The 25,687-nt window shown below is 35.3% G+C and overlaps 1 protein-coding gene across 3 annotated transcripts in view; it reads left to right on the forward strand.

The window, feature by feature from the left end:
• LOC127832465 (DCC-interacting protein 13-alpha-like) overlaps positions 1-25,687 on the forward strand; it is a 69,205-nt gene that overhangs the window by 34,585 nt on the left and 8,933 nt on the right. For 2 of the 3 annotated variants that reach the window (XM_052357950.1, XM_052357952.1), the window contains exons 14-22: positions 5,342-5,503; positions 8,465-8,595; positions 9,001-9,109; positions 10,884-10,970; positions 11,305-11,386; positions 13,187-13,237; positions 13,991-14,038; positions 15,336-15,353; positions 24,908-25,093. In XM_052357950.1, the coding sequence (XP_052213910.1) occupies positions 5,342-5,503; positions 8,465-8,595; positions 9,001-9,109; positions 10,884-10,970; positions 11,305-11,386; positions 13,187-13,237; positions 13,991-14,038; positions 15,336-15,353; positions 24,908-25,093 (874 nt within the window). The remainder of the gene's footprint in view (positions 1-5,341; positions 5,504-8,464; positions 8,596-9,000; positions 9,110-10,883; positions 10,971-11,304; positions 11,387-13,186; positions 13,238-13,990; positions 14,039-15,335; positions 15,354-24,907; positions 25,094-25,687) is intronic. The other variant, XM_052357951.1, reaches the window with a different exon arrangement.

Consider the following 25,687-nt stretch of genomic DNA (forward strand, 5'->3'; position numbering starts at 1 on the left):
TCCCTTGTCAGAGTTTCATCATATTACCTCCCTTTAATAGAATGTCATCACATTACCTCCCTTTACTTAGTGTTATCACATTACCTCCCTTGTCAGAGTGTCATCACATTACCTCCCTTGTCAGTGTGTCATCACATAACCTCTCTTGTCAGAGTGTCATTACATTACCCCCCTTTACTTAGTGTCATCACATTACCTCCCTTGTCAGTGTGTCATCACATTACCTCCCTTGTCAGAGTGTCATCACATTACCTGCCTTGTCAGTGTGTCATCACATTACCTCTCTTTTGTCAGAGTATCATTACATTACCCCCTTTACTTAGTGTCATCACATTACCTCCCTTGTCAGAGTGGCATCACATTACCTCTCTTGTCATAGTGTCATCACATTCCCTCCCTTGTCAGATTGTCATCACATTACCTCCCTTGTCAGAGTGTCATCACATTACCTATCTTGTCAGAGTTTCATCACATTACCTCCCTTGTCAGATTGTCATCACATTACCTCCCTTGCTGTGTGTCATCACATTACGTCCCTTCTCAAAGTGTCATCACATTACCTCCCTTGTCAGAGTGTCATCACATAACCTCCCTGGTCAGAGTGTAATCATATTAACTCCCTTGTTAGAGTTTCATCACATTACCTCCCTTGTCAGAGTGTCATCACATTACCTCCGTTGTCAGAGTGTAATCATATTAATTCCCTTGTCAGAGTGTCATCACATAACATCCCTTTTCAGAGTGTCATCACATTACCTCCCTTGTCAGACAGTCATCACATTATCTCCCTTGTCAGAGTGTCATCACAATACCTCCCTTGTCAGGGTGTCATCACATTACCCCTCTTGTCAGAGTGTAATCACATTACTTCCCTTGTCAGAGTGTCATCACATTACCTCCCTTGTCAGAGTGTCATCACAATACCTCCCTTGTCAGAATGTCATCACATTATGTTCCTTAATTGAGTGATATAAAATTACCCCTCTTAACTGAGTGTTGTCACATTACCTCCCTTTACTGAGTGTTGTCAAATCACCTCTCTTATCTGAATATTGTCACATAACCTCCCTTTACTTTGTCAGAGTGTCATCACATTAACACTCTTTTCTTTTTCAGAGTGTTATCACATTACCTTCCTTTACTTTGTCAGAGTGTCATCACATTACCTCCCTTTATTTTGTCAGAGTGTCATCACATTACCTCCTTTTACTTTGTGAGAGTGTCATTACCTTTCCTCCTTTTACTTTGTCACAGTGTCATCACATTACCTCCCTTTACTTTGTCAGTGTGTCATCACATTACCTCCCTTTACTTTATCAGAAGATCAGAAATATTCTGTGTTAGAAATAGAAATGGTTGTCTATTGAGTTGCATTCATGTAAAACAGGGTTTAACACATGTGCATGCAGTTTTGTCCCAGATTAGCACGTGCAGTTTGCTTTTATTGAATTTTTCATTTAAAAGAAGTATTGTCAAAAAAATCTAGAGCGCTGTCAACTGGGACACTTTTGGCACATCTTTAAGACTGGTTTTTCCAGAGGGGTGGCTCATAGTTAGTTGGAAGAATAAATAATATTGTTACTTGTATTGTTATGTGTGATTAGTTAACAGGTTCTAATTAACTTTTAGATGATTGCATGTGTATTTAATCTAAAATATTGCCATATTTATCTTGATACAGTTTATACAAGTTTGATTACACATAGATATTTGTGTAAGCACATCATAGGGCTTTTGATTTGTTAGGAGGTTGTGGGTGTGGGGGTAGGGGTATTTTCAGATTACCATCAGAATTTATATAATAATGACAAAGAGCTATGATGCAATTTGTTATCCAGGTGTCATCATTTTTGTCTTTGTCTGCTGTGCGGTCTGTGTTGATCGTATTCAATAGTAATGGTTTTTTTGGTTACTTTACACTATTAGTCAATATAAATGTGAACAGTTAACTTTAGCATGAACAATGCATGTCTAGTGTCAATCCTTTTGTTGCTGAAATTGTCTTATTACTTAGTCCCCAAAAAGTAAAATTCCAAATAACATATTTATTTTTTTGTTTTGTTTGAATTTACTTGCCAAATTATTTTACATCCTATAAAACAGTTACTGTAACAGTTATTTTCGAGAGCATTAAATTGGAATTTTCTTTTAAAAAATTATTGAATAAAACTAAATGTTTCTTACCTGAAACCTTTAGTATTTTAAGTCATGGGAATGTCACTGTAAGTTTACAATTATTGATAAGTAGTAATATACCATGCATGCTTGTTACATTGTTTGCAGTACAACAAAACAGATGTTCCAAACGTTTGATAACTATTATTCTCAATACATAGTGTAAGGCTTAGTTATCATTGAAAATCCATAGTTTTGGGCATCCTGTTGTTAAAACTAATTGGTTAGACCTAAACTGGGAAAACGGGTCTTAATGCATTGTGTTGTGTTGTCCCAGATTAGCCTGTGCAGTTCACTTAGGCTAATCGGGAACGTCACACTGGCTGCTTTTATTGTATTTTTTGTTTAAAGGGAGTCTCTTTTTAGCAAAATTTCCACTTTTAGCAGAAAGGTGTTGTCCCTGATTGGTCGGTGCAGACTGCACAGGTGTTGTCCCTGATTGGTCGGTGCAGACTGCACAGGTGTTGTCCCTGATTGGTCGGTGCAGACTGCACAGGTGTTGTCCCTGATTGGTCGGTGCAGACTGCACAGGTGTTGTCCCTGATTGGTCGGTGCAGACTGCACAGGTGTTGTCCCTGATTGGTCGGTGCAGACTGCACAGGCTAATCTTGGACCACACTTAATGCACATGCAATAAGCCCCATTTTACTAGAACCAGGCTCATATATATGTGACTGACTTTGAACCTCCTAGGTATTTGTATTGTCAATTAAGAAAAATGACAGTTGAATGTTCTTTGTATTTATTTATAAAAAAAATAAAAGCTGCACATTGACAGTTTGTGTCCTTCAAAATTGTTATATAGGAGTCACTTTGTCGGTCTGTCTGTCTGTCCCGAAAATTTCATCTGATCTTCATCAAACTTGGTCAGAAGTTGTATCTAGATAATGTCTAGGTCACATTTGAATATGGGTCATGCCGGGTCAAAAACTAGGTCACGGGGTCACTTAGTGCGTTTTTAATCGAAAGTTTGTCCGCACCATAACTATGTCATTTATCGTTAGATTTTTAAAAAATGACTTGGTACATTTGTTCACCATCATTAGACGGCGTGTCGCGCGAAAGAGTTATGTCGATATCTCCAAGGTCAAGGGCACACTTTAAGTTCGAAGGTCTAATGCTTGTTTGGGCCATAACTTTGTTGATTATTGTGAGACTTTAAAATCATTTGGCACATTTGTTCACCATCATTGGACGGTGTGTTGCCCTAAAGAATTACGTCGATATCATTAAGGTCAAAGTCACACTTTGAGTTCAAAGGTAAAAAATGGCCATAAATGAGCTTGTCCGGGCCATAACTATGTCTTTCATTATGAGATTTTAAAATCATTTGGCAAATTTGTTTCCTATTATTTGAAGGTAAGTCGCGCGAAAAAATTATGTCGATATCTCCAAGGTCAAGGTCACACTTTGAGTTCAAAGGTCATAAATGGCCATAAATGAGCTTGTCTGGGCCATAACTATGTCGTTCATTGTGAGATTTTAAAATCATTTGGCACATTTGTTTACCATCAGTTGACGGTGTGTCACGCAAAAGAATTACATCAATATCTCCAAGGTCAATGTCACACTTTGAGTTCAAAGATAAAAAATGGCCATAAATGAGCTTGTCTGGGCCATAACAGTGTCGTTCATCGTGAGATTTAAAATCATCTGTCACATTTGTTCACCATCATTGGACGGTGTGACGCACGAAAGAATTACATAGATATCACCAAGGTATAGGTCACACTTTGAGTTCAAAGGTCAAAAATGGCCATTAATAAGCTTGTCTGGGCCATAACTATGTTGTTCATTGTAAGATTTTAAAATCATTTGGCACATTTGTTCACCATCATTGGAAGGTGTATTGCGCGAAAGAATTACGTCAATATCTCCAAGGTCAAGGTCACACTTTGAGTTCAAAGGCCATAAATGAGCTTGTCCAGGCCATAACTATGTCGTTCATTGTGAGATTTTAAAATAATTTGGCACATTTGTTCACCATTATTGGAAGGTGTGTCATGCTAAAAAATAACGTAGATATCTGCAATGTCAAGGTCACACTGTGAGTTCAAAGGTCAAAAATAATCATAAATGATCTTGTCCGGGCCATAACTATGTCATTCATTGTGAGATTTTAAAATTACTCGGTACATTGTTCACAATCATTGGACGATGTGTCATGCAAAAGAATTAAGTCGATATCTCCAAGGTCAAGGTCACACTTGGAGTTCAAAAGTCTAAAATGGCTAAAAGGAGCTTGTCCGGGCCATAAATATGTCATTCATTGTGAGATTTTAAAATGACTCTGTACATTAATTTTGTTCACAATCATTGGAGGGCGTGTCATGCGAAAGAATTCAAGAGTTTAAAGGTCAAAATGACCATAAATGATAATGGCATAATAATTCTTAAAAATCGCCATAAATTAGATTCTCTTGTTTTGTGCAGACAGCATGCAAAATAGTCTGCGTTAATGCGGCACTTGGGGGTATACGTCACGTCTGTAACAAAACTCTTGTTTGATTTGCAAATAATCTTAATTGAATTTATATAACATTATGAACAGGATAAAAAAAATGTTTTTGTCATATTAATTCAATACTAAGTTTTATTTTGCAATGTAACAAATTCATACGAAGTGAAAGTGTAGCTGATTTGTAGTTGGTGTTCTTAGCATCAACCCTTTCCCGCTCAAAAGCAAAGTGAAAATGGCTATATGCATCCAGCTTTAACTCTTTCAGTGCGGGAACCGAATTTTGAAGGACTTTGCAAACAGTTTGGATCCAGATGAGACGCCACAGAACATGGCGTCTCATCAGGACCCAAACTGTTTGCTATTTTGATAGTATTCTTTGAAAAAAAATCGAAGAAAATGCTAATTTTAGAAATTCAGCAGACAACTTTTTAGCAGACGACTAATTTCCCAGCATGGAAAGGGTTAAACTAGAACTGCCTGCTAGTAATTAGCAGGTTGTTCAGGTTTTTATGCTGCTTGCTGCTCATCAGTATCATGTGATAGAAAATTAAGCCTTTAAAACTTATATCTACAAAAAAATGTATAAAATAAAATTTGATTTTCTAAGGTACTACAAACGCTTCGAAAAAAATATCTGAGTGGTAAAGGGTTAAGTCTGTGATAGAAAGTGTGCAGTGTATGACTTTCATGTTTGTTCCTCTGTAGTCCCATGGCTGTGAGCCCCGTCCAGTCCCAGTCATCAGCAGCCGTTACCCCGGCAACGGGCCCAAACAGCCCTTTCTTGCCGGAAACACCCATTCAGTTTGACCTTTGCGCACCGGACGACACCCAGAATGTCACTAACAAATCATTAACTGGACCACCAAAGTTAGTTGTTATGTTTTACGCTTCTTTCTTCATGGCCATTATGCATGGTCTGTTTATTTTTGAGTGCATTGAGATGACACTTTATTATTTGGAACCTCTTTTGTGCGTTTTTTAATCGCTGGCAAAGGAATAATGGAAAACATTTTGGTGTGCAAATTTTCAGACATCGATATTTTTATCCATAATTTTTGAGTTTATTAATGGACATTATGTATGGCACTTGTTTTTTTTCTTCACAAATTTAACCTGTTTGGGTTACTCAGGTGACACCCCACTATGAATGTTTACAGAGAGTTGATGGCCTTAAAGAACATTTTCAATTATTGGTTAATTGTTTGAAAACAGAGTAATGACGGTAGCTGTTGTTGTTGTGTTTTACTGATCAATACAGTGCCTTCCACAGGAATTTTTTCAGGCGCCATGGGGCTTATAGGGATGGCTTCGGGCCTCCCGACGTTGATTTTTTTTTAATTTAACGTGTCAATTGACGTTCTGTGGTGCGTTATAACTCTTAGAAAAACAGTGTCAAAAGACTTAATTAGGTGCACTATGACATTTCAAGAAAAAAACCTAGCTATAAAGTCATTTATAAAGACATTTTTTAATAATTGTTTTAAAACTTTCCCGCAAAGATAGTAAAATCCCGACTCGAACGATTCCCTAATACATTCGTATCAATCCGACTCTGTTACAGCATACTTGCTACTTTTCAAGTTTCTATTCATTACTCGATAATCCCATTTTTAAAAGCACTTTCTGGTAAATATTGACGATAAAAATGCTCAATAATTTCTTTTACAACAAACGTTGCTTTTTTTCTAAAGTATCAAATAAATTTCGGCACATGTGACTATTTATAGATTTTATGAAATATTGCCACTGAACATGCGTAAATCGCTTGACGTGGTGTGTGCTTGTTAATACAACGCTCAATACACCCACCCTTTCTATGCAAATGATGCGACGTTGTACATGCTGCATAATTTTCGCGCCCTTTTTATTGAAACAAAGGGTCAAAACGAAATAAATGATCACTGTTTATTTGAAGCAAGAATCTGTTAACATAGAGTTAACATTTACATTTGGAAGTGGGTTTCGGATTACAAATTTAATTATGCTCATTTGAGACTTCAAGAAAACATTAACAGTTGCGTAATGAATTCAACGATAATTTGTTAATACGCTTTACGAGTCGAGTAAATGTTTTGACAGTATTATTCATGAAATGCACAACTTCCACGAGGATTACAACCATCATCAGTCTTCTAAGTAATTTGCCAAGATTTCTGTGGCAATAACATGTACGTCATGAGTCGTCTGCACGATTTAACTGCAGGTAGTGCCTGCCTACGAGTGCTGTCGCTTATACAAAGCGTAAGCTTTCATTGGCCAATATTGTTTTTTCAATACAGCGACGCTCCACCCATAAGCGGGCCTTAGTTGGCTAAAGTGTTAGATGTATTTGACAGAGGGTCGTAGATCGGCTTTCGAAATTTTCGGCAAAGTCGATAGCGCTTTGATCTTAAAATGGCTTATTGCAGTAACAGCAAAAATTCACTGATCGGAAAATTTCAGGCGCCCCGCAGACTCTGATTTCGAAATTCAAGCGCTCCGGTGAGGGACTGTTAAATGGCCTGTGGAAAGCACTGGATCAATACACTGTATATGCAAAATTCTATTAAATACGCTAAAACACCTCCTTGGAGAAATAAATATTAAAATGTGTTGTGAATATATGTTGCATGTGAAATATTGTAAAACCTAAGAGCCTGGTATGTAGTTTTCTGTATCGTACTGGCATGAGTAACATTAGTTTGAAGTACATGCATGATTTATTTTGTCTTGGGTTTTGGTTGGTAGGCATGATTTGGATTTCTGTTAAAAAATCAATCCATTTTTAGCTCGGCTGTTTTCGGAGAAAACCCGAGGTATTGTCATAGCCAGCTTGTCGTGTCGTCCGCCGTCCGCGGCATGCTAAAACCTTAACATTTTGTTAAGGTTTTCAACATTGGCTCTCAAATCAAAGTGCTTCAACCTACAACTTTGAAACTTCATATGTACCTGCACCTTGATGAGTTCTACATGCCACACCCATTATTGGGTCACTTGGTCATAGGTCAAGGTCACTGTGACCTCTAAAAAAAAAAAATCTGACAAGCTTTCATTTATTCAAAACTGCTCCCGCAGCCAAGTGTGGCACCCGTTATGCGGTGCTCTTGTTGGTTTCTTCATTTAGTATGACGAAAAATCACTTAAATAAATAATATGTATCTATCTATATATGGTTTCGTCAATATTTTGTTATTTGAATATGTTTGGCATTTGGGTTAATGTAAATGTATTGGAGTTTGATAGCATCAAAAGACCAAGGCTTATTGAGACTCAAGTCTGATTTTTGGGTAGAACCAGTACTTATTGACTTAAGAGAAGTTATGAAAATGCCCCCAGAGCAAGGATCAAACTTGAAACCTCCTGCTCACTCGGTTAAGGATCAAACTTGAAACCTCCTGCTCACTCGGTTAAGGATCAAACTTGAAACCTCCTGCTCACTCGGTGGATACCATATTCACTACAACCTGGCAATTTTTTACCTTTGGGTAAAATGCATTTGAAGCATTATTACTACAAGTTCATTTCATTCAACTTTTTACCTTTAAAAAAAAACAACAATTCTCTAAGAAATCAAAATCGAAATGTTAATTTCAGTCCAATTTAGTCAAACACCCATATTTGGTCCAAAAAATATATAAAAAATCGATGACAAAATAATCAGGAACTATATTTTTAACTGTTTAACTTTAGCCCATTTGGATTGCAAAAAATCAAGAAGGAATTGATTTTGCTTATAAAATATTTATTAAAAAGTTCTTCCTACTGTCACAAGTGTATAAACAATTACAGTTTTATTATCAAAGGTAAGTTAAGTGGAATATTTTATAACTGTTGATGTGTATTTTGAAGGCGTATCAATCCATTTGACCAATCAGCCACAGATGTCATAGACGCTCTCGACCAGGCGATTGATAACGCAGCCTTCGTTGAAAGCTTCCTCGTAAGATTCCTTGGATCAATGGAGGTCAAACAGGACAGAGGTGAGAACCATGGTCACATTAGCGGAAATATATTATATGCGTCATGCAAAAATGGGTCTTATGCCACAATCGCACGGGCTGGTCAGGTGCTAAGCTGTCTGCTATAAAGTCACGTAAGGATTTGGAAGTCTCATAAGCAGACAGGGTAGCTACTGACTAGACTGCCAATAGCATAATACCCATAATTGCATGACATGGGTCATATGTGGAAAACAGTTTTTGTTCTTCATATCTGCACAATTTCGTCCTGGATGATACTGTGGATTTACCATAGAAGATTTTTCATATAATTATGAGATGTAATTGGTTCTGGGCACCTTATTCTATGCCTGGGCTTCAAAAGTAGTTGCTTATCATGGCTTATCATGGTAACTGTTCAGAAAAAGTAAGTTTCTATCCCTGTAGGAGAAAAACTGGTTCATGAGACGATTCGTCAGATCATGGCAGCCAGGGCTATCCACAATGTTTTCAAGATGACGGAGTCAAGAATGATCGTATCGAGTGATTCAATGAGGTATGTCTTTATCTGAGCCGTGCTTTGAGAAAACAGGGCTTAATGCATGTGCGCAGTGTCATCCCAGATTAGCCTGAGCTGTCCGCACAGGCTAATCAGGGAAGACACTTTTAATTTTGAAATAATGTTTTGCTTAAATGATGTCACTTTTTACAGAAAATCCAGTGTAGGCGGAAAGTGTTGTCCCTGGTTAGCCTGTACAGAATTCACTGGCTAATATGGGATTACACTTTATGCACATAGGTAAGTTAAGCCCAGTTTTCTCAGAACAAGGTTGAAATGATCGCCGTGGTGTAGTAGGTATGGTGTCTGCCTAGCGATCAGGAGGTCATGGGTTCGATCCCCACTGTGGGAGCGTTCTTCAGATCTTCCCCATAGACACCAAGGAAAACCGACTCGAGAGCGTTTCATATAAGCTTAGGCTTGTTATGCAATCGAGCTTAAACAAATAGGTTTAAAAAAAAAAAGGTTGAAATGATTAAGCTGTGGATCATTATGTCATTATGCGTGTTGTCTGTCAACAAAAGAAAACTGATAATAATGTTATGTTTGTGTAATGTTGTCATTTTGATGTGTCGGTCAATGGTGTAAGTGTGGCTTCCAGAGAATGGAAGTTCATTCTCTATTTGGGTTGTGTTTGAAGAATTTTTCAAACTCTGTAAAATCATTATTATTTAATGGACATACATTTTCATTGATTTTGAGGGTTTACCAATCCACAATTTAACACAAACACATTGGAAAATGACTGAAGAGATTTTCTGTTTTGTTTTTACAAAATCAAAAATCCACATATTTATGTGTCCATTAGAAAAAAAATTAACACAAATATAAATGATTTAAAACTTTACTAAATTACTAAATCCTAGTTTTTCCTTGAAACATGCTTTAACTAAAAGACTAGCAAACTGTAACAAGAATTTCTCCCTGTATAATGTTTCAGTAGTTTCATTATTCCTATATTGAAAGTCTTTGGATAAGCAAATGGCTCTTCAGACAATAGTAGTAAAATTGCTTCTTATTCAAACAAAACAAAAAGAACTGGGCCCATATCAACCTAAAAATTCTTAGACTTTAGTTTAAGAATAAAGAATATTCCTAAAATTATAATACCGGTATGTAAGAATTGCTTTACTTTTGAGTCAATTTTTGGCATTAACAATCTCTATCTGCATCAATCTACCATATTTTTCGAGGTAAAGGACGCGACTTTTGATTTTTGGCATTAACAATTCCTATCAACATCAATCTACCTTAGGTACATGTATTGTAGAACATTTTTGTAAATAACATAATCACCTTTGGTAGCCTGTATATATTCAAACACTGGACTTATTTTTTATGGATTTATGCTTTTTATGCTTTTATTCTGGTGAATACGCGTCGCCCTGATTGTATCTGTCTTTGCATATTACACAATTTTGATAATTCACAACTCCACATTGGACTGTGCTCTGTGAAAAAGGGGTTTAAAGCATGTGCGTAAAGTGTTGTCCCAGATTAGCCTGTGCATTCAGCACAGGCTAATCTGAGACGACACTTTTTGCTTTAATGATATTTTCCGTTTAAAGAAAGTCTCTTCTTAGCAAAAATCCAGTTTAGACGGAGAGTGATGTCACTGATTAGCCTGTGCGGACTGCACAGGCTAATCTGGGACAACACTTTACATACATGCATTGAACCCCTTTTTTACAGAGCACGTCCCATATTTTTGTATGTTACCGTATGTAAGTCATTTTATTAGACTGAAAATGTGAGTTGTTTTTTTCTACAGATTAATAGAGCCTTCGAACAACACAGTGCGGGTGAAGTTTGCGTTGGAAGATATCTCATACTGGGCCGCCCATACTGAAAACACCAGGTTAGCTCTGAAAAAATAAGAACTTAACAGCTCTTTGAAAGCAGGCGTATATGAGCATATATGTTAAGTGTCGTACAGTCGCTAAGTGTCGTACAGTTGCTAAGTGTCGTACAGTCGCTAAGTGTCGTACAGTCGCTATATGCTAAGTGTCGTACAGTCACTAATCAGGGCAGACACTTTATGCCTGTACTGGATTTTTGTTAAGTATTGACATCCCTTAAAACAAAAAAATCCATAAAAGTGGAAAATGTTCTGTTAAATTAAAGTATTTATATATTTATATATATTTCACATTCATATTGAAATATCCAAATTGAGTATACCCTGATTTCAGGTTGTTTGGTTTCATCACGAGGAACAAAGGGGAGGGCTCATATGCCTGCCATGTGTTTGAGTGCAATATTTCAGCTATAGAGGTGAGAAGTCACTTACATTTTTACATTTCTCATGGTGAGCTTTTGTGATCACCTTTTGTCTGTTGTTGTCTTCATCGTCAGTCATTCATCATCAGTCATCAATCTTTACCTTGGAAACAGTCTAGAGGCAGCCACATTTATTTCTTATCATCATGAATTTTAGTTGAGTTTGATACTGGCTCCCATGAGGTCAAAAACTTTTTTGTCAAATTAAACAAAAAGCGTGTTTACACTCTAGAGGTCACATTTTTATTTGGATCTTCTTGAAACCTCTTCAAAAGATGTGTACTTATGTTATATCAACCTAGTTCTAAAATGGTTCCGGTCCGTACATAAAATGGCCCCAGGGGGTAGTTTTGTTTTCCTTATCGCCATGATAGTGAAACCTTGTGAACTCTCAAGAAGTGATGTTTGGTCCTATCATTATAAAACTTACTCAGAACATTCGTTGTTATTATATCTCGGCCGAGTTCAAAAATGGTTCGGGTATGGTTAAATACTAAAGGGGTGTGGCAGTTTTCCTATACATGGCTATATTGAAACCCTGTAAAAACTGTAGAAGTCACATTTTGAACAAAATCTTAATGCAACTTGCTCAGAACATTAATTTTGTTGAAATTTTGTTTTGGCCAAGGGAACTTGCTCAGAATATTTGTTGTAATGGTATCTGGGCAAATTGTTTTAAATAAGTCCCCCAAGGGGCAGGACAGTTGTACTTGTATAGCTATATTGAAACCTTGTTGAAACACTTAAATTCACATGTTTAGATCTTGTTAGAAACTTGTGCAAAATATTGGTTCAAATTTTATCTTAAGTTACCAGAGTTGAATTGTTGAAAAACTTGGGACTCGAGAGGCCGAGCAGGGGGCCGTTTCATAAACGATCGTACGACAATTTTAACTTATGAGAGAATTTTGTAATCTTAATAAGTAGATGAAATAGCTCGCCATGCTTGTCAAATTTAAACGGCGCTTGAGATGCCAGTGCAATTAATAAAGTACTGAAAAATTATAATCATATGATATGGACTTTCGCAATTATGGATCTTCGAAAAATATATCGTATCGTAAATGTGTACTTTGATGTTTATTGAAACGGTCCCCAGTTCCCCTGGTATTGTAATAGTGAAACTTTATCATTCTCTAGGTCACATATTTGGCCCAATAATCATGAAACTTGCCCTGGAAATAAGTTAAAATAATATCATGGTCTAGTATTAACCCTTTTCCCAATAAGAAGCAAAAAAGTGAAAATGGCTTTTGCAACTAGCATAAAACCAGAACAGCCTGCGAGTAACTCGCAGTTTGTTCAGGTTTTATGCTGTTTGCTGCTCATCATTATCTTAGGGTTAAATGGAGCCTTTCAAACTTTAATATATTAAGAAAGGACTTAAATTTAATTTGATTTTCTAAAGGACTATAAGTTTGTCAAGATGCATTTATAAGAGGTAAAGGGTTAACATGGTTCTGAAAATATTAAAAAGCTGCGCCGAGCAGTTAAGTTCCTTCAGGTCTCAGGTGAGTGACTGAAAAAAAAAACTTGTTTTAGTTTTAACAAACACCAGTCTTAAAAAAAACAAATAAAAAGAAGAATGATAATGTTGTTGTGTTAAATTAATACAAGTGTGCATTTACAATTAACTTTTTGTAAATTCCACAACGCAATGATGTTCATACTTGTAAAACTGAAATGAATTTTATTTGAAAAATTTTTTAAAAAGTTTTTTTAGATTTTATACAGCTTTTGGTTTTCATTATATTTTTTTGTAGTATTTGTAAATATTTTCTTGTGTATTTTTAGATTTGTAATGCCATAGCAACTGCGACCAAAATGGCCTTCCATGCTCTGATGGTAAGTCTTTACTTGGTTGTAAGCAGAATTTAATATCAAAGAGCCTTCAAGGACAGATTTGTCTTTGTACTATTATATGACTTGGAAAAAGATGTTAAAATATTTTAGATCTCTGCTGCACTCGGGGAAAAATGGGGCTTAATGCATGTGCAAAAAGTGTTGTACAAGTCTATTGCACAGGATTTTCTGGGGATTGCACAGGCTTATCTAGGAAGACACTTTCCGCTTTTATGGAATTTTTGTTTTAAGAATGTCTTTGCTTAAAGGAAATCCAGTCCAGGCAGAAATTGTTTATCTGCACAGGCTAATCTGGGACGACACTTAATGCACCTGCAGTAAGCCCCATGTTCCCAGAGTCATAGAGATATTTTTAGTTTTAGTACCTCAAGCAAATGTATCTCCATCTTAAGAAGAGTACCGTAATGACTTAAGTTTCCGACATTTTAGATACGAAAATTAATCCAAAATTACATCTGTCCAAAAATTTAGAGACAAAAAATAAGGTGTTTGAAAATTGTAATTATATTGAAATAAAGGAATAAATCAATGTACAATAATTTTATTGTGATTAACTGTTTGGTGAATCCATTGTTTTCTACTGGTATACATGGTTATTTACCCAATTACACATAAACATAGAGTAATTATGGTACTCAGTATCTAAACTTTGAAGCATATACAATACCTTGTGAATATAGCTGATGATGCACTGTCAAATAAATTGCATTAAATTTAAAAAAAATGCATTTTCAGGAAAAGAAAGCTGCAGAGAGAATCAAGTCATTAAAGGACAAAGAAAAGGTAATGATTGGACTTATTACCCATTATATGTAAAAGTTTTGTTTTGTTAAACAATAAGATAGCTTAGTCATTTTTGCTTTGATTTTAACATTGTCTTTTACATTTGTGTGAGTTCTTTTACTCTAACTGTAGATTATTTTGGTGCGCTCTTAAATGTTTTGTGGTGACTATGTATTTATGTAGATTGACAATAAAAGACAGTATTTGCCTTAGCAAGGGTTCGGTTGAAAAACTTTCAACATTTTTAAGCTATTTAGTTCTTTAGTTCATGTCTTTTAAAACCATGTTTTGTTTGTTAAACTGATTTTAATTAAGAATCTTTCATTTCTAACATATATGCATTTCAATACAAATGTATCATCTTCTAAAATGAGAATACAGATATCAGAGATTGTGTGTATTGAACTATCTGTATGTTCTGCATGAGGCCTGCTCGAATAATATGAGCTATATCATGCCAAAATGGGGCTTATGTGGCCAGTGTAGCTCCAGACCAGCCTGCGCAGTAACCCAGTTTGGTCCAGAGCTACCGTGTCTTGTTTAATGTCACCCAAGATTTTTCGGTAACATTAGCAGACAGTGTATGCTGGCTACATTTAGCAGAAGACCCTTTTTTACATGACCATGCTCATACATATTTCTTGTTAAAAGCCCATAAACACTCAAAATCAACGAATATTTCGCACAGTATTTCGAAAAATGAAATATATTGTTGCACAAAAAATTTAAAACAAGCATTTTGTATCTCGATAAAGCTATGTTACCTGACCACATCTAGCGTTGATATTTTGGCTTTTGCTATAAGGTACACTGTTTTTTTATGTGTTGATTTTACTTTTCTAAATGTTGTGTGAAATAATCGTTGATTTTAAGTAGTTATGTGATTTTAATTGCAAATGGCACCGTTGATACCCTATATCTATATTTTGGAAGTTTGGAAAAAACTGATTCATATACTGCATAATGCATCCCTGGAAACATTTCATAAACATTAAGTTAAAGTTACATCATTTAACCCTTTCCCTCTCAGAAGCAAAATAAAAATGGATATGTGCAAACAGCATAAAACCAGAACAGCCTGCGAGTAACTCGCAGTCTGTTCAGGTTTTATGCGGTTTGCTGCTCATCAGTATCTAAGGTTTGGAGTTAAAGCCTTAAAAACTAGTAAGAAAGGTCTTAAATTCAATTGAACTTTCTAAGGGACTACAAATGCGTAAAAATACATATCCAAGTGGTAAAGGGTTCAGTGGTTGCTGTGTTTAATAGTTGTACATATATGTTGTACTTTTTGCTGTAGGTTGATGAGTCAGATCAGGTAGATTGCACCATAAAAGTAACTTGTCTTCTTGGAATGTTACAAATCCAAATAATATCACTATGTTCAAATCTTTGACAAAATTTCACATTTTGATCATCAAATTTCACATTTTGATCATCAAATTTCACATTTTGATCATCAAATTTCACATTTTGATCATCAAATTTCACATTTTGAACATCTTGTATTTCCTTTAGAATTAAATTTCAAGATTGTTGGAAACTAAAGTATTAAAAAGGTTCCAACCAGATTGGAAAAGTTGGATACCTTTGAATCTTTTCTGTATCTTCTCTGTGTACGGTATATTCATTGTATGAACTTGTACATGGTAGTTGCCTGCGGTAAAGGTTAACAAACACTATGTTTCTTACTTACACCATGTTCCCAAATGCTTTGTGTCTGTAATTTGTTTGTTGATGTCATTACTAATGTGTTTAAATTTATTTATGTGTGTTGTATACTGCCTAAATTATATTGCAAGTTTACTGTTTTTATATCTCATCTGAAATATTGGATCACCGCTAATAATATTATTTTATTAAACAAATTAAGGTATAATTTCAGTTATATGCTATTGTATGGGAGATATAGTGGAGAAATAAAATTAAATTGTCATAAATAGAACTACACAAGATAAAAATATTTTGTACAAAAATCGCAAAGTTTATTGTTCTTTGCTGTTGTTAATTTATTGCATAGAACCAGAGACGTAGATAACAGAGATAAGCAGGTCGCCAAATATCGGTAAACTCTCGCCCGTCGAGGGTTTCAGCGAGATAAGCGCGCAACTGTTTGTCGGTTGCCACGGTAGTTAACACGCTTTTCAACATTTCTGAAACACGCTTTCGTGTTTTAGTTTTTGCGATTTGAAACAAATAAACTGTTATGTATTATTAATATGAGAATGTATGCGGTACTATCACACAATTGTAATGTGTCAATTAAAATAAATCACATGCCGCATTGTTGTATTTAGCGATTTTATTCGCCTCCAGTTTGAAAAAACACACACCATGATAACCGGTATTTAATGATGGCCTTTGAAATACGATAAATTCAAATAAAGAAGCGATCATAATCTTACGACAAACAACTAATAATTGGTTGTTTAAATTAGATTTTTGTTTTTCATTTTAATTGCAGTGTTTAAATTTGATAAATCCGACTGCCATTTACGTGTAGTATAATTTGAATAAAGCTCTGAACAAATTCGTCTTCTTATGGAGAGAATCTATTCTTGATCTGCTCTAATCGACTGTTTGTGTTCATTGTTCTCTTTAATGACCGCTAAATTCAATGCACGATTTTACCAATTATAACATTACCACCTAGAGTACATGTATAGAAATCTTCAGACCCGTATACTGTGCCATTCTCCGTAATTAAGCATATCGATCCAGTTATGAAGTTACTTTTCTGTGTCTTTTCACAATGTCTGAAACGGATATTGTGTCATGGGATGACGAGGATTTAAATCTGGATTTACTTCTAGTTATACCGATTATGATGAATATTGTGATAGTGAATTATGATCAATATTATCATAGTTAATTTGTTCAGGACTTTACTCAGTCAGTTGTGTATGAGTGCCCAGAATGCAAAGTTAATGAAAAGAACATATGGATTCCGTATGTTGTAAAAAAGCATCATCTAAACTTGAAAAGTATGTCCTCTTATGTACATTATGATAAAGTAAAAGGCATGTGTCCCGGCTTCTACAGAGGAGCCTATGCAACCATTTATGTGATAAAGTCTCTTCATAAACCTCTGTAGTAACAATTTTAGTCGGTGCAATAAAATAATGCATGAACATAGTTTTTACAGTTTAATATTTCATCAAAACTTCATTTTTCATGAACAAATATCAATACACCTTGCATAACAAAAATTAAGCAATTTATCAAACATAACACATATTAAGCAAGTTGTTGATATAACAAATAACATATTGGAAGAAAACAGCTAATATTCTGCAGTTATGCAGGCAACAAACATGTAAGCTAATGCATAAGAGCCATAATCGTTTGAGGCAGGGTATTAATATTGCTGAAGAAAAACCATTATCACATAATAATTTTTCATCATGGCGATTGGCAGGGATCATATTTTCCCGCAACATCAATCGGTCTGGATTTATATTGGGAAAAAGTGTCCGAAAATTTTCATCCGAAATCATGACAAATTACGTTAAAATGTATAATATTGATTTTGCCATTCATGAAGGTGGTATAATAAATGTACAAGTTTAATTGCCTTAGGCACTTTTTTTAAACGGAACATACAAATTTTCTCAATTGGTTTTACCATTTGCTATTTCATTGTTGTTTTGTCTGCTATTTTTTCTGAATTTTTTTCATCGTTGTCAATATTATAAATCTGTGTAAGTCTATACTGATGTTTTACATCGTTTTCGACTCGATAATAGCTTACAAACATGCACTGAACAGAATAAATGTCTGTGCGTAGGTTGGTGTACGTTATAGTTTATTGTTGATTAACCCACGGCCGATAGTTAAGATGCGTAGGAATTAAATTACGAGTGCGAAGCACGAGTGATTTGAAACCACGCATCTTAACTTCCGGTCGTGGGTTATTCAACAACAAACAATAAAGTGCACAAATTATTTCGATTCTAACACGATTTTTACTAAAAATGTATACAATGTATTTTATTTTTCTTGTGTACTATTTTATGTGACGTTTCGCCCATAAAAATAACTTTAGGCTGTTCTGTCGATCAGATCCGCAACTTTCATTCATTTATTGCCGGATTATTACGCTGGTGGAAAATGTATCGGCATGTTTTGTTTAGTTACAGCGCGTGCTTTCAGTATATAAGGTCCGCCCACAATTATTGCAGAATATCCGATTTTCTTCTTTGTTTATATGAAAGTTTACTGTATCATGCATGAAATGCACAATTCCCACGAGGATAACATCGAGGTTTTCATCTCCGAAGTAACTGTCAACGATTTTGTCGTGGACGAGTACACATTACGGCCGATTAATGTGAAAGGTATAAGCTAGTGAAATTATCGATTGATATTGACACGGGGTTATTCACGCATGACTAATACACAACCGCGCGAATCTTCGCTGCTTGGGCATACTCTGATACTAGTCGGCTGACGTGCAATAAACTGGTCCAGACCGGTATAGAGACTGCAGCGAATGGTTTATCACACCTAATCGAGATAAGAATGTAATTGGGGTGTGTTAGCATGTTCACAGTGTAATCATTTTCATGACATGGGAATTTTAGCAAACAGAATCGGACCGACTGTTTGGGATTTTCAATCGGTCTTTCATGACCCCAATCGGTCTAGGACCGACAAAACCGAAAAAAATATGATCCCTGCCGATTGGACTATAAATGTGACTAAGAGTGTTGACATGTTTTTACCATAGCCATATAAGGAAAAATGCCTCGCCCCCTGGCCATGTTTTTAAAACAACCGGAACCATTTTCGAACTTGTCCGAGAAATCATTGGGACACATTGTTTGACAAAGTTTCATGAAGACCGGACAATAAATGTGGCCTCTAGAGTGTTAAAAATGTTTTTTTATAGCTATATATAGACATATAAGGAAAAATGCCCCACCCCCTGGTGCCAATGTTTTTCAACCAACCAGAACCATTTTTGAACTTGCCCAAGATATCATAGGGACACATCTTCTGACCAAGTTTCATGATGACGGACCATAAACCAGAACCATTTTTTAACTTGTCCAAGATATCATTTGGACAAATGTTCTGACCAAATTTCATGAAGATTGGACAATTTATGTGGCCTCTAAAGTGTTAACAAGACAAATGTTGACGCCCCACAACACACTGCGCATGACAGACAAAAGGTGATCACAATAGCTCACCAATGGCACACTGTGCTTAGGTGAGCTAATTGGCAAAAAGATAATCACTAGAAATGTGTTCCCACAAAAAATGGTCCTGAGCAACTTCCTAACAATGAACATACATACACAATAGTGTGTCCTGCTTCATTTTCACATACTTTTATACTTAATATGTGTTGCCATTGCTTTGATCTGAATGTAAACAGAGCATTTCCAGGTCTCTTGCGTGCATATGGACAATATATGGCTTTGGATCACTTCCTTAAGTACGTAACACTCAACCTTAATAGGTACAGTGATCTCAACTTACAATTAGCACTCTTTAAAAATATAAGTTATGATATATTGCAATGGACCCTTTTTTTAGCTTTGGTCACTCAAAATATGCAGGTTTTTTTGCAGAAAATCAAAACGAATGAATGCAAATACCTGAAAAACAGGACAAATTAAAGCTTGGATAATTTCATTATTAAAAAGAATATCAAAATGAAAATTAGGGCAGCCTTAAAACTCAGTTTGCACTTTAAAATGATACCATTGATGATATTATCCATAGAACAAGCTGTCAGTTTTAGTCGTTAAAACTATGAAGAGTTTGGATTAAAACAATTTTTGGCTTATAGCATGCACCGACAAAATAGGGAAAATTTAATTTGATGTCAATTTCTTATTCAAAGGCATATAACATTGAAAATATGTGACTTAATAAATTACAATTAGCACTTTAAAAAAATATATAAAATGATATGATGCAATGCACCCTTTTTTAGCTTTGGTCACGCAAAATATGCAAGGTTTTTGCGGAAAATTAAAACGACTGAATGCAAATACCTGAAAAACAGGACAAATTAAAACTTGGATAATTTCATTACTGAAAGGAATATCAAAATGAAAATAAGGGCAGCCTTAAAACTCAGTCTGCACTTTAAAATGATACCATTGATGATATGATCCATAGAACACGTTGTCAGTTTTAGTCGTTAAAACTATGAAGAGTTTGGATTAAAACAATTTTTGGCTTATAGCATGCACCGACAAAATGGGGAAAATTTAATTTGGTGTCAATTTCTTATTCAAAGGCATATCACAATAAAAATATGTGACTTAATAAATTACAATTAGCACTTTAAAAAAATATAAGTTATGATATGATGCAATGCACCCTTTTGTAGCTTTGGTCACGCAAAATATGCAAGGTTTTTGCGGAAAATCAAAACGACTGAATGCAAATACCTGAAAAACAGGACAAATTAAAACTTGGATTATTTCATTATCGAAAGGAATATCAAAATGAAAATAAGGGCAGCCTTAAAACTCAGTTTGCACTTTAAAATGATACCATTGATGATATGATCCAAAGAACATGTTGTCAGTTTTAGTCGCTAGAACTATGAAGAGTTTGGATTGAAACATTTTTTGGCTTAAAGCATTCACCCACAAAATGGGGAAAATAAAATCTGGTGTAATTTTCTTATGTAAAGGGACACCAATATGAAAATATATGCAAAAAATACAATAAAATTAGCCCTTAAAAAAAATATCAGTTATGATATGATGCAACACACCCTTTATAGCTTATGTCACTGGAAATATGCATGTTTTTTATGGAAAACCAAAATGGCTGAAAGCAAGTATGTGAAAAATAGGGTAAAATTAAAACTTGCACAACTTCATTATTTAATGGAATATCACGCTGAAAATATGGGCAGACATAAAACCCAATCAGCACTTTAAAAAGAAACCATATATGATGTGATCCGTAGTTTATATTCGAAGTTTTATTCGCTAAAACTATGAGGAGTTTAAATAGAAAATCAAATACATCGGCAAAATGGGGTAAATAAAATTTGGTGTAATTTTATTATCTAACAGAATATCACTATAAAAAGGTGTGAATTCATTAAACAGAATCAGTACTTTAATTCAAAAATCAAATTTAATAATATCCAGGTCATATTTTCTTAGTTAAATGTGTCACAAGTTTACTGCAATTGGAGCAAAACGTGTGTTTACCGAGAATAGCGTAAAAATGCAGTAATGTTTGTAACGATTCTTACCGTAACCTCCAATGATGTCCCTTGTTTACTGAACTGGTCTGGTGAAAACATTATCCAGCAATTTAAAAATAACATACCGGTATTCAGTCAATGTCAACAAAGAACTCGCTCTAAATTCGCTCTTTAGTTTGTAGCTTTTACCCGCTTCGCAAACAAAATGGCGTCGTCTATATTTTTCTTCAAGTCTCGCGAAATCCCGTAACGGGTGAGAACTCGGCAAGCTTTATTATATAAAATGGGCGACTTTCCAGTCTCTGTTATCTACGTCTCTGATAGAACTTATGATTCTGAAATTCAGAAATAATTATGAGCTCAAAATACTTTTAGTTAGAACAGTTTTTTAATGAGCCTATTAAATTGAATACAATAATTGTTCGATGAGAAATATTGCATTTGATCCACATTTGGTTCCTGTGACTTAATTACTTAATTTTCATGTGGCATGCTCCAAAAGTTAGAAAAATTTTCATCGAAATATGTTGGGAAAGCTTGAAGATAATCACTTCAAATTGATCTTTCATGTTTCACAACAAGTTCAAGCATGTTCACCATGTTGCTACTTATCCCTTTCCCACTCAGAGGCAAAGTGAAAATGGCTGTATGCAACCAGCATAAAACCAGAACGGCCTGAGAGTAACTCGCAGGCTGTTAAGATTTTATGCCATTTGCTGCTCATCAGTATCTTAGGGTTGGAAACAAAGCCTTTAAAACTTTAATATATTGAAAGGAATTTAATTTTATTTGATTTTATAAGGTACTACAGATAGTTTAAATATGCGTATTTGAGTGGTAAAGGGTCCACTAGAAGGCGCCAATACTGTTGTTATGTGCATGACTTTCATCTTGTGTACATGTGTGTTTGCGATTGTTGGTCATGTGCAACCAGGTTATGGTTGGTTATGGAAATCACATGGTTGAAATCACTGATGTACAAAACGTGGCGTCTCATCAGGATCCAAACTGTTTGCTATTCTGATAGTATTCTTTGCAAAAAAATGTAAAAAAATGCTAATTTTACAAACTCAGCAGACGACATTTTAGCAGACGACAAATTTCCCAGCATGCAAAGGTTAAAATCACTGATGTGCATTCTGGTAGATTGTATGGATTAAATTGATTGCTAGACTTGCTTAAACAAGTATGTTTCATGTTGAGCATTATTTGAATCATCTTTATCTAAAGGATATTAACAATATTGTCAAGGAAGTTTTTTTTAAAGCTTTTTTTCACAAATTTACATATAAAAAGATCGTAATTCAATGGGATTATTTTTCTGTTTCAAATATATATGATCTCAAATCTTTTGTCATTTTAAAAATATTCATTGTACACAAGTTACCGGTTATATAACTGTAAAGATTTTTTTCTGATTTCGGATAAGCTGTTGATTGGTGTAGTAAACTGAATTATGATCATGTGGTTTTCCAAATAAATGTCGCTAGTGTACATTTTTTGTGCTGTATATGTATTTGTATCGCTGAAGAGGGTAGAATTGTATACTAAATATACTCTTTTATTAAACAGAATATCTGTGCTAAAATCTGTATGGGCTAAAATGTGTACTAATTGTTGGTATTATATTCTTTTATTTTGCTTTTTATGCCTCCGGTAGGGTGGCATATAGCATTTGAAATGTCTGTCAGTCTGTCTGTCCTTCCGTCCGTCCGAAAACTTTAACATTGCCCATAATGTTTGCAATATTGAAGATAGCAACTTGATATTTGGCATGCATGTGTATCTCATGGAGCTGCAAATTTTGAGTGGTGAAAGGTCGAGGTAAAAGGTAATTTTTTTTATAAATAAATAAATTTCAAAGCGGCGCAGTAGGGGGCATTTTGTTTCTGACAAACACATCTTTTGTTTAAGAAAATTTGGTTTCAGTATCTTATGAAATTGCTGCGCAACAAGTTATTAAATTATATAACTGCATGAATTTAACATAATTACTTTGTCATATATAGGCATTCATTTTGTTATTAAAAACTCTGCTAAATAAACACGATGCATACTCGATCAATGCTGTTTAAAACTTGTTTTAATGGATGTCATTGAACAGTCTTATATAATTGTATATGACTTAAGTTGTATTAAAAAATTCCTAAAAGCTCAACAGACAAATTAGTAATATTATGTAGCACATTCTGCTTGTGAACATTGATCGGCTCACTCAGGGAAAGTGAGAGTAGCTTTACTCAGAGGGGATAATCACGTGATAGTCAAGATGGCGACGTCCATGCCGAGACAATTATTTCCGCCATGTAATACCCTTTATTACTTGTGTTTAATTTTAAAATGATGATCACTTTCCAGCCATATCAGTTAAAAGGTGATCAGCGTTTATTTCGTTTTTAAATTCGCTTTATATTTTGACATTACCCCCTGCACATTTTCTTAGTGGAGCTGTAATTAAGTCATCCTGCTAAGAAATTTTGCAGTGAGTAAAGTTGAGATATAGAGCGAATATTAATTAGAAATAAACGCTACTAATTTACTTGATGATATGGCTGGAAAGTAAGCTGCATAAAAAAATTATTACAAGTAATAAAGGGTATACAACAGCGAAAAATACCTGCCTCGGCATGGACATCGCCATCTTGACTATCACATTATTATCCCCTCTGTACCTGACCACCATGATAAAACTATTTACTGTTTAAAAGGGCAAAAAATCCAAAGAATCAAACGAACATGTAGTAAATTGTTTAGCATCGGCTGGATAACCTCTCAGATCAGATAAGCCCAGGAACAGTGCAAGGATGTTAACCAACTGCAATGATATTATAAAAAATGGTGAAAAATCCAAACAAAAAAGCCAACACTATGTTTTGTATTGTTCAGAACTTGCTGTTTGCAAACATCAGTTAGCAGGTTAACCAGTGTGAGTAGGTGGAACTTCTGCAATTTTAAGACTGTTCAAAAATGGTCCAAAAAACCTATTAAATGAGCCTTCTTCTGGAAAAACAGGGCTTAATGCAGGGGCCTCAAAGCTTATAATGGACAACACTTTCCGCTTTTATGAAATTTTTCATTTTATGATGTCTTTTCTGAACAAAAATCCAGTGTAGGCGGAAATTGCCATGCCATACTAGCCTGTGCAGACTGCAAAGGCTAATCAGGGACAACACTTTACACACATGCATTATGCCCAGTTTTTCCAGAACGGGACTCGTGTAGTGTTTGGTTTTCCTAAAACGGACATTCCGGAACTGTTAAGTAAAACACGCTACCTTACAATGTCTTTTCAACAATAAGGAAGGCTCAATTCTCTGTTCCGTGTATTGTGTAGAACCTGCTGTTGGCAAACATAAGCCAGCTGGAGGAAAAATTTAGGCGGAAAGTATTGGCCCTGATTAGCCTGTGCAGACTGCACAGGCTAATCTGGGATGACACTTAAGCTTGCACATTCATTTACTCTTTCATTGCTGGAACCGAAATTTGAAGGCCTTTGCAAACAGTTTGGATCCAGATGAGACGCCACAGAACATGGCGTCTCATCAGCATCCAAACTGTTTGCTATTCTGATAGTATTCTTTGAAAAAAAATCAAAGAAAATGCTAATTTTAGAAATTCAGCATTTTAGCAGACGACAAATTTCCCAGCATGCAAAGGGTTAAGCCTCATTTCTGTGTATTGTGTAGAATCTGCTGCTGGCCAACATCAGCGCGCTGGAGGACAAGGAAGAGGAGGAGAGCCTGATGTCGTCCAATCTGCCGCTGACCAGCACCGGTCAGTACCTGAAACTGACCGCTGAGGACGAGCAGGACATGATGGACGAGATGGACCAGGAGATGAGGCAGCTGGACGTCACCCAGCAGTCACCACGGGTAGGGGCACCACATTTATTTTCAATCTTCATGAAACTTGGTCAGAAGATTTGCAAGGGTGTTTTGATTGATCTTTTCGTGAATAAAGCATTTTAACCGTTTACCACTTAGATACACTTAGATACATATTTTTATGCATTTTTAGTCTCTTAGAAAGTAAAATTTAATTTAAGATGTTTCTTACCAGATTCAAGTTTTAAAGGCTTCAATTCCAAACCTTAGTAACTGATGAGCAGAAAACAGCATAAAACCTGAACAGACTGCGAGTTACTCGCAGGCTGTTCTGGTTTTATGCAGTTTGCACATAGCCATTTTCACTTTGCTTCTGAGTGGGAAAGGGTTAATTTGAATAACAACAAAATAGTATAATGGTATTGGTGTTATTTATACTGAAAAAATGCACTGGATTTAATATTTGTTTGCATTTATAACAAATTGTGCATTAGGAAAAGGTCACTGGCATATTTTTAGGTCACCTGTTCACAGCGTGCTCATGGTGAGCTTTTTATGCCCCCGGTAGGGTGGCATATAGCAGTTGAACGGTCCGTCAGTCAGTATGTCAGTATGTGTGTATGTCAGTATGTGTGTATGTCA

This window comes from Dreissena polymorpha, chromosome 5 (assembly GCF_020536995.1).
Source record: "Dreissena polymorpha isolate Duluth1 chromosome 5, UMN_Dpol_1.0, whole genome shotgun sequence".
In the NCBI taxonomy this organism is placed as follows: Eukaryota; Metazoa; Mollusca; class Bivalvia; order Myida; family Dreissenidae; genus Dreissena; species Dreissena polymorpha.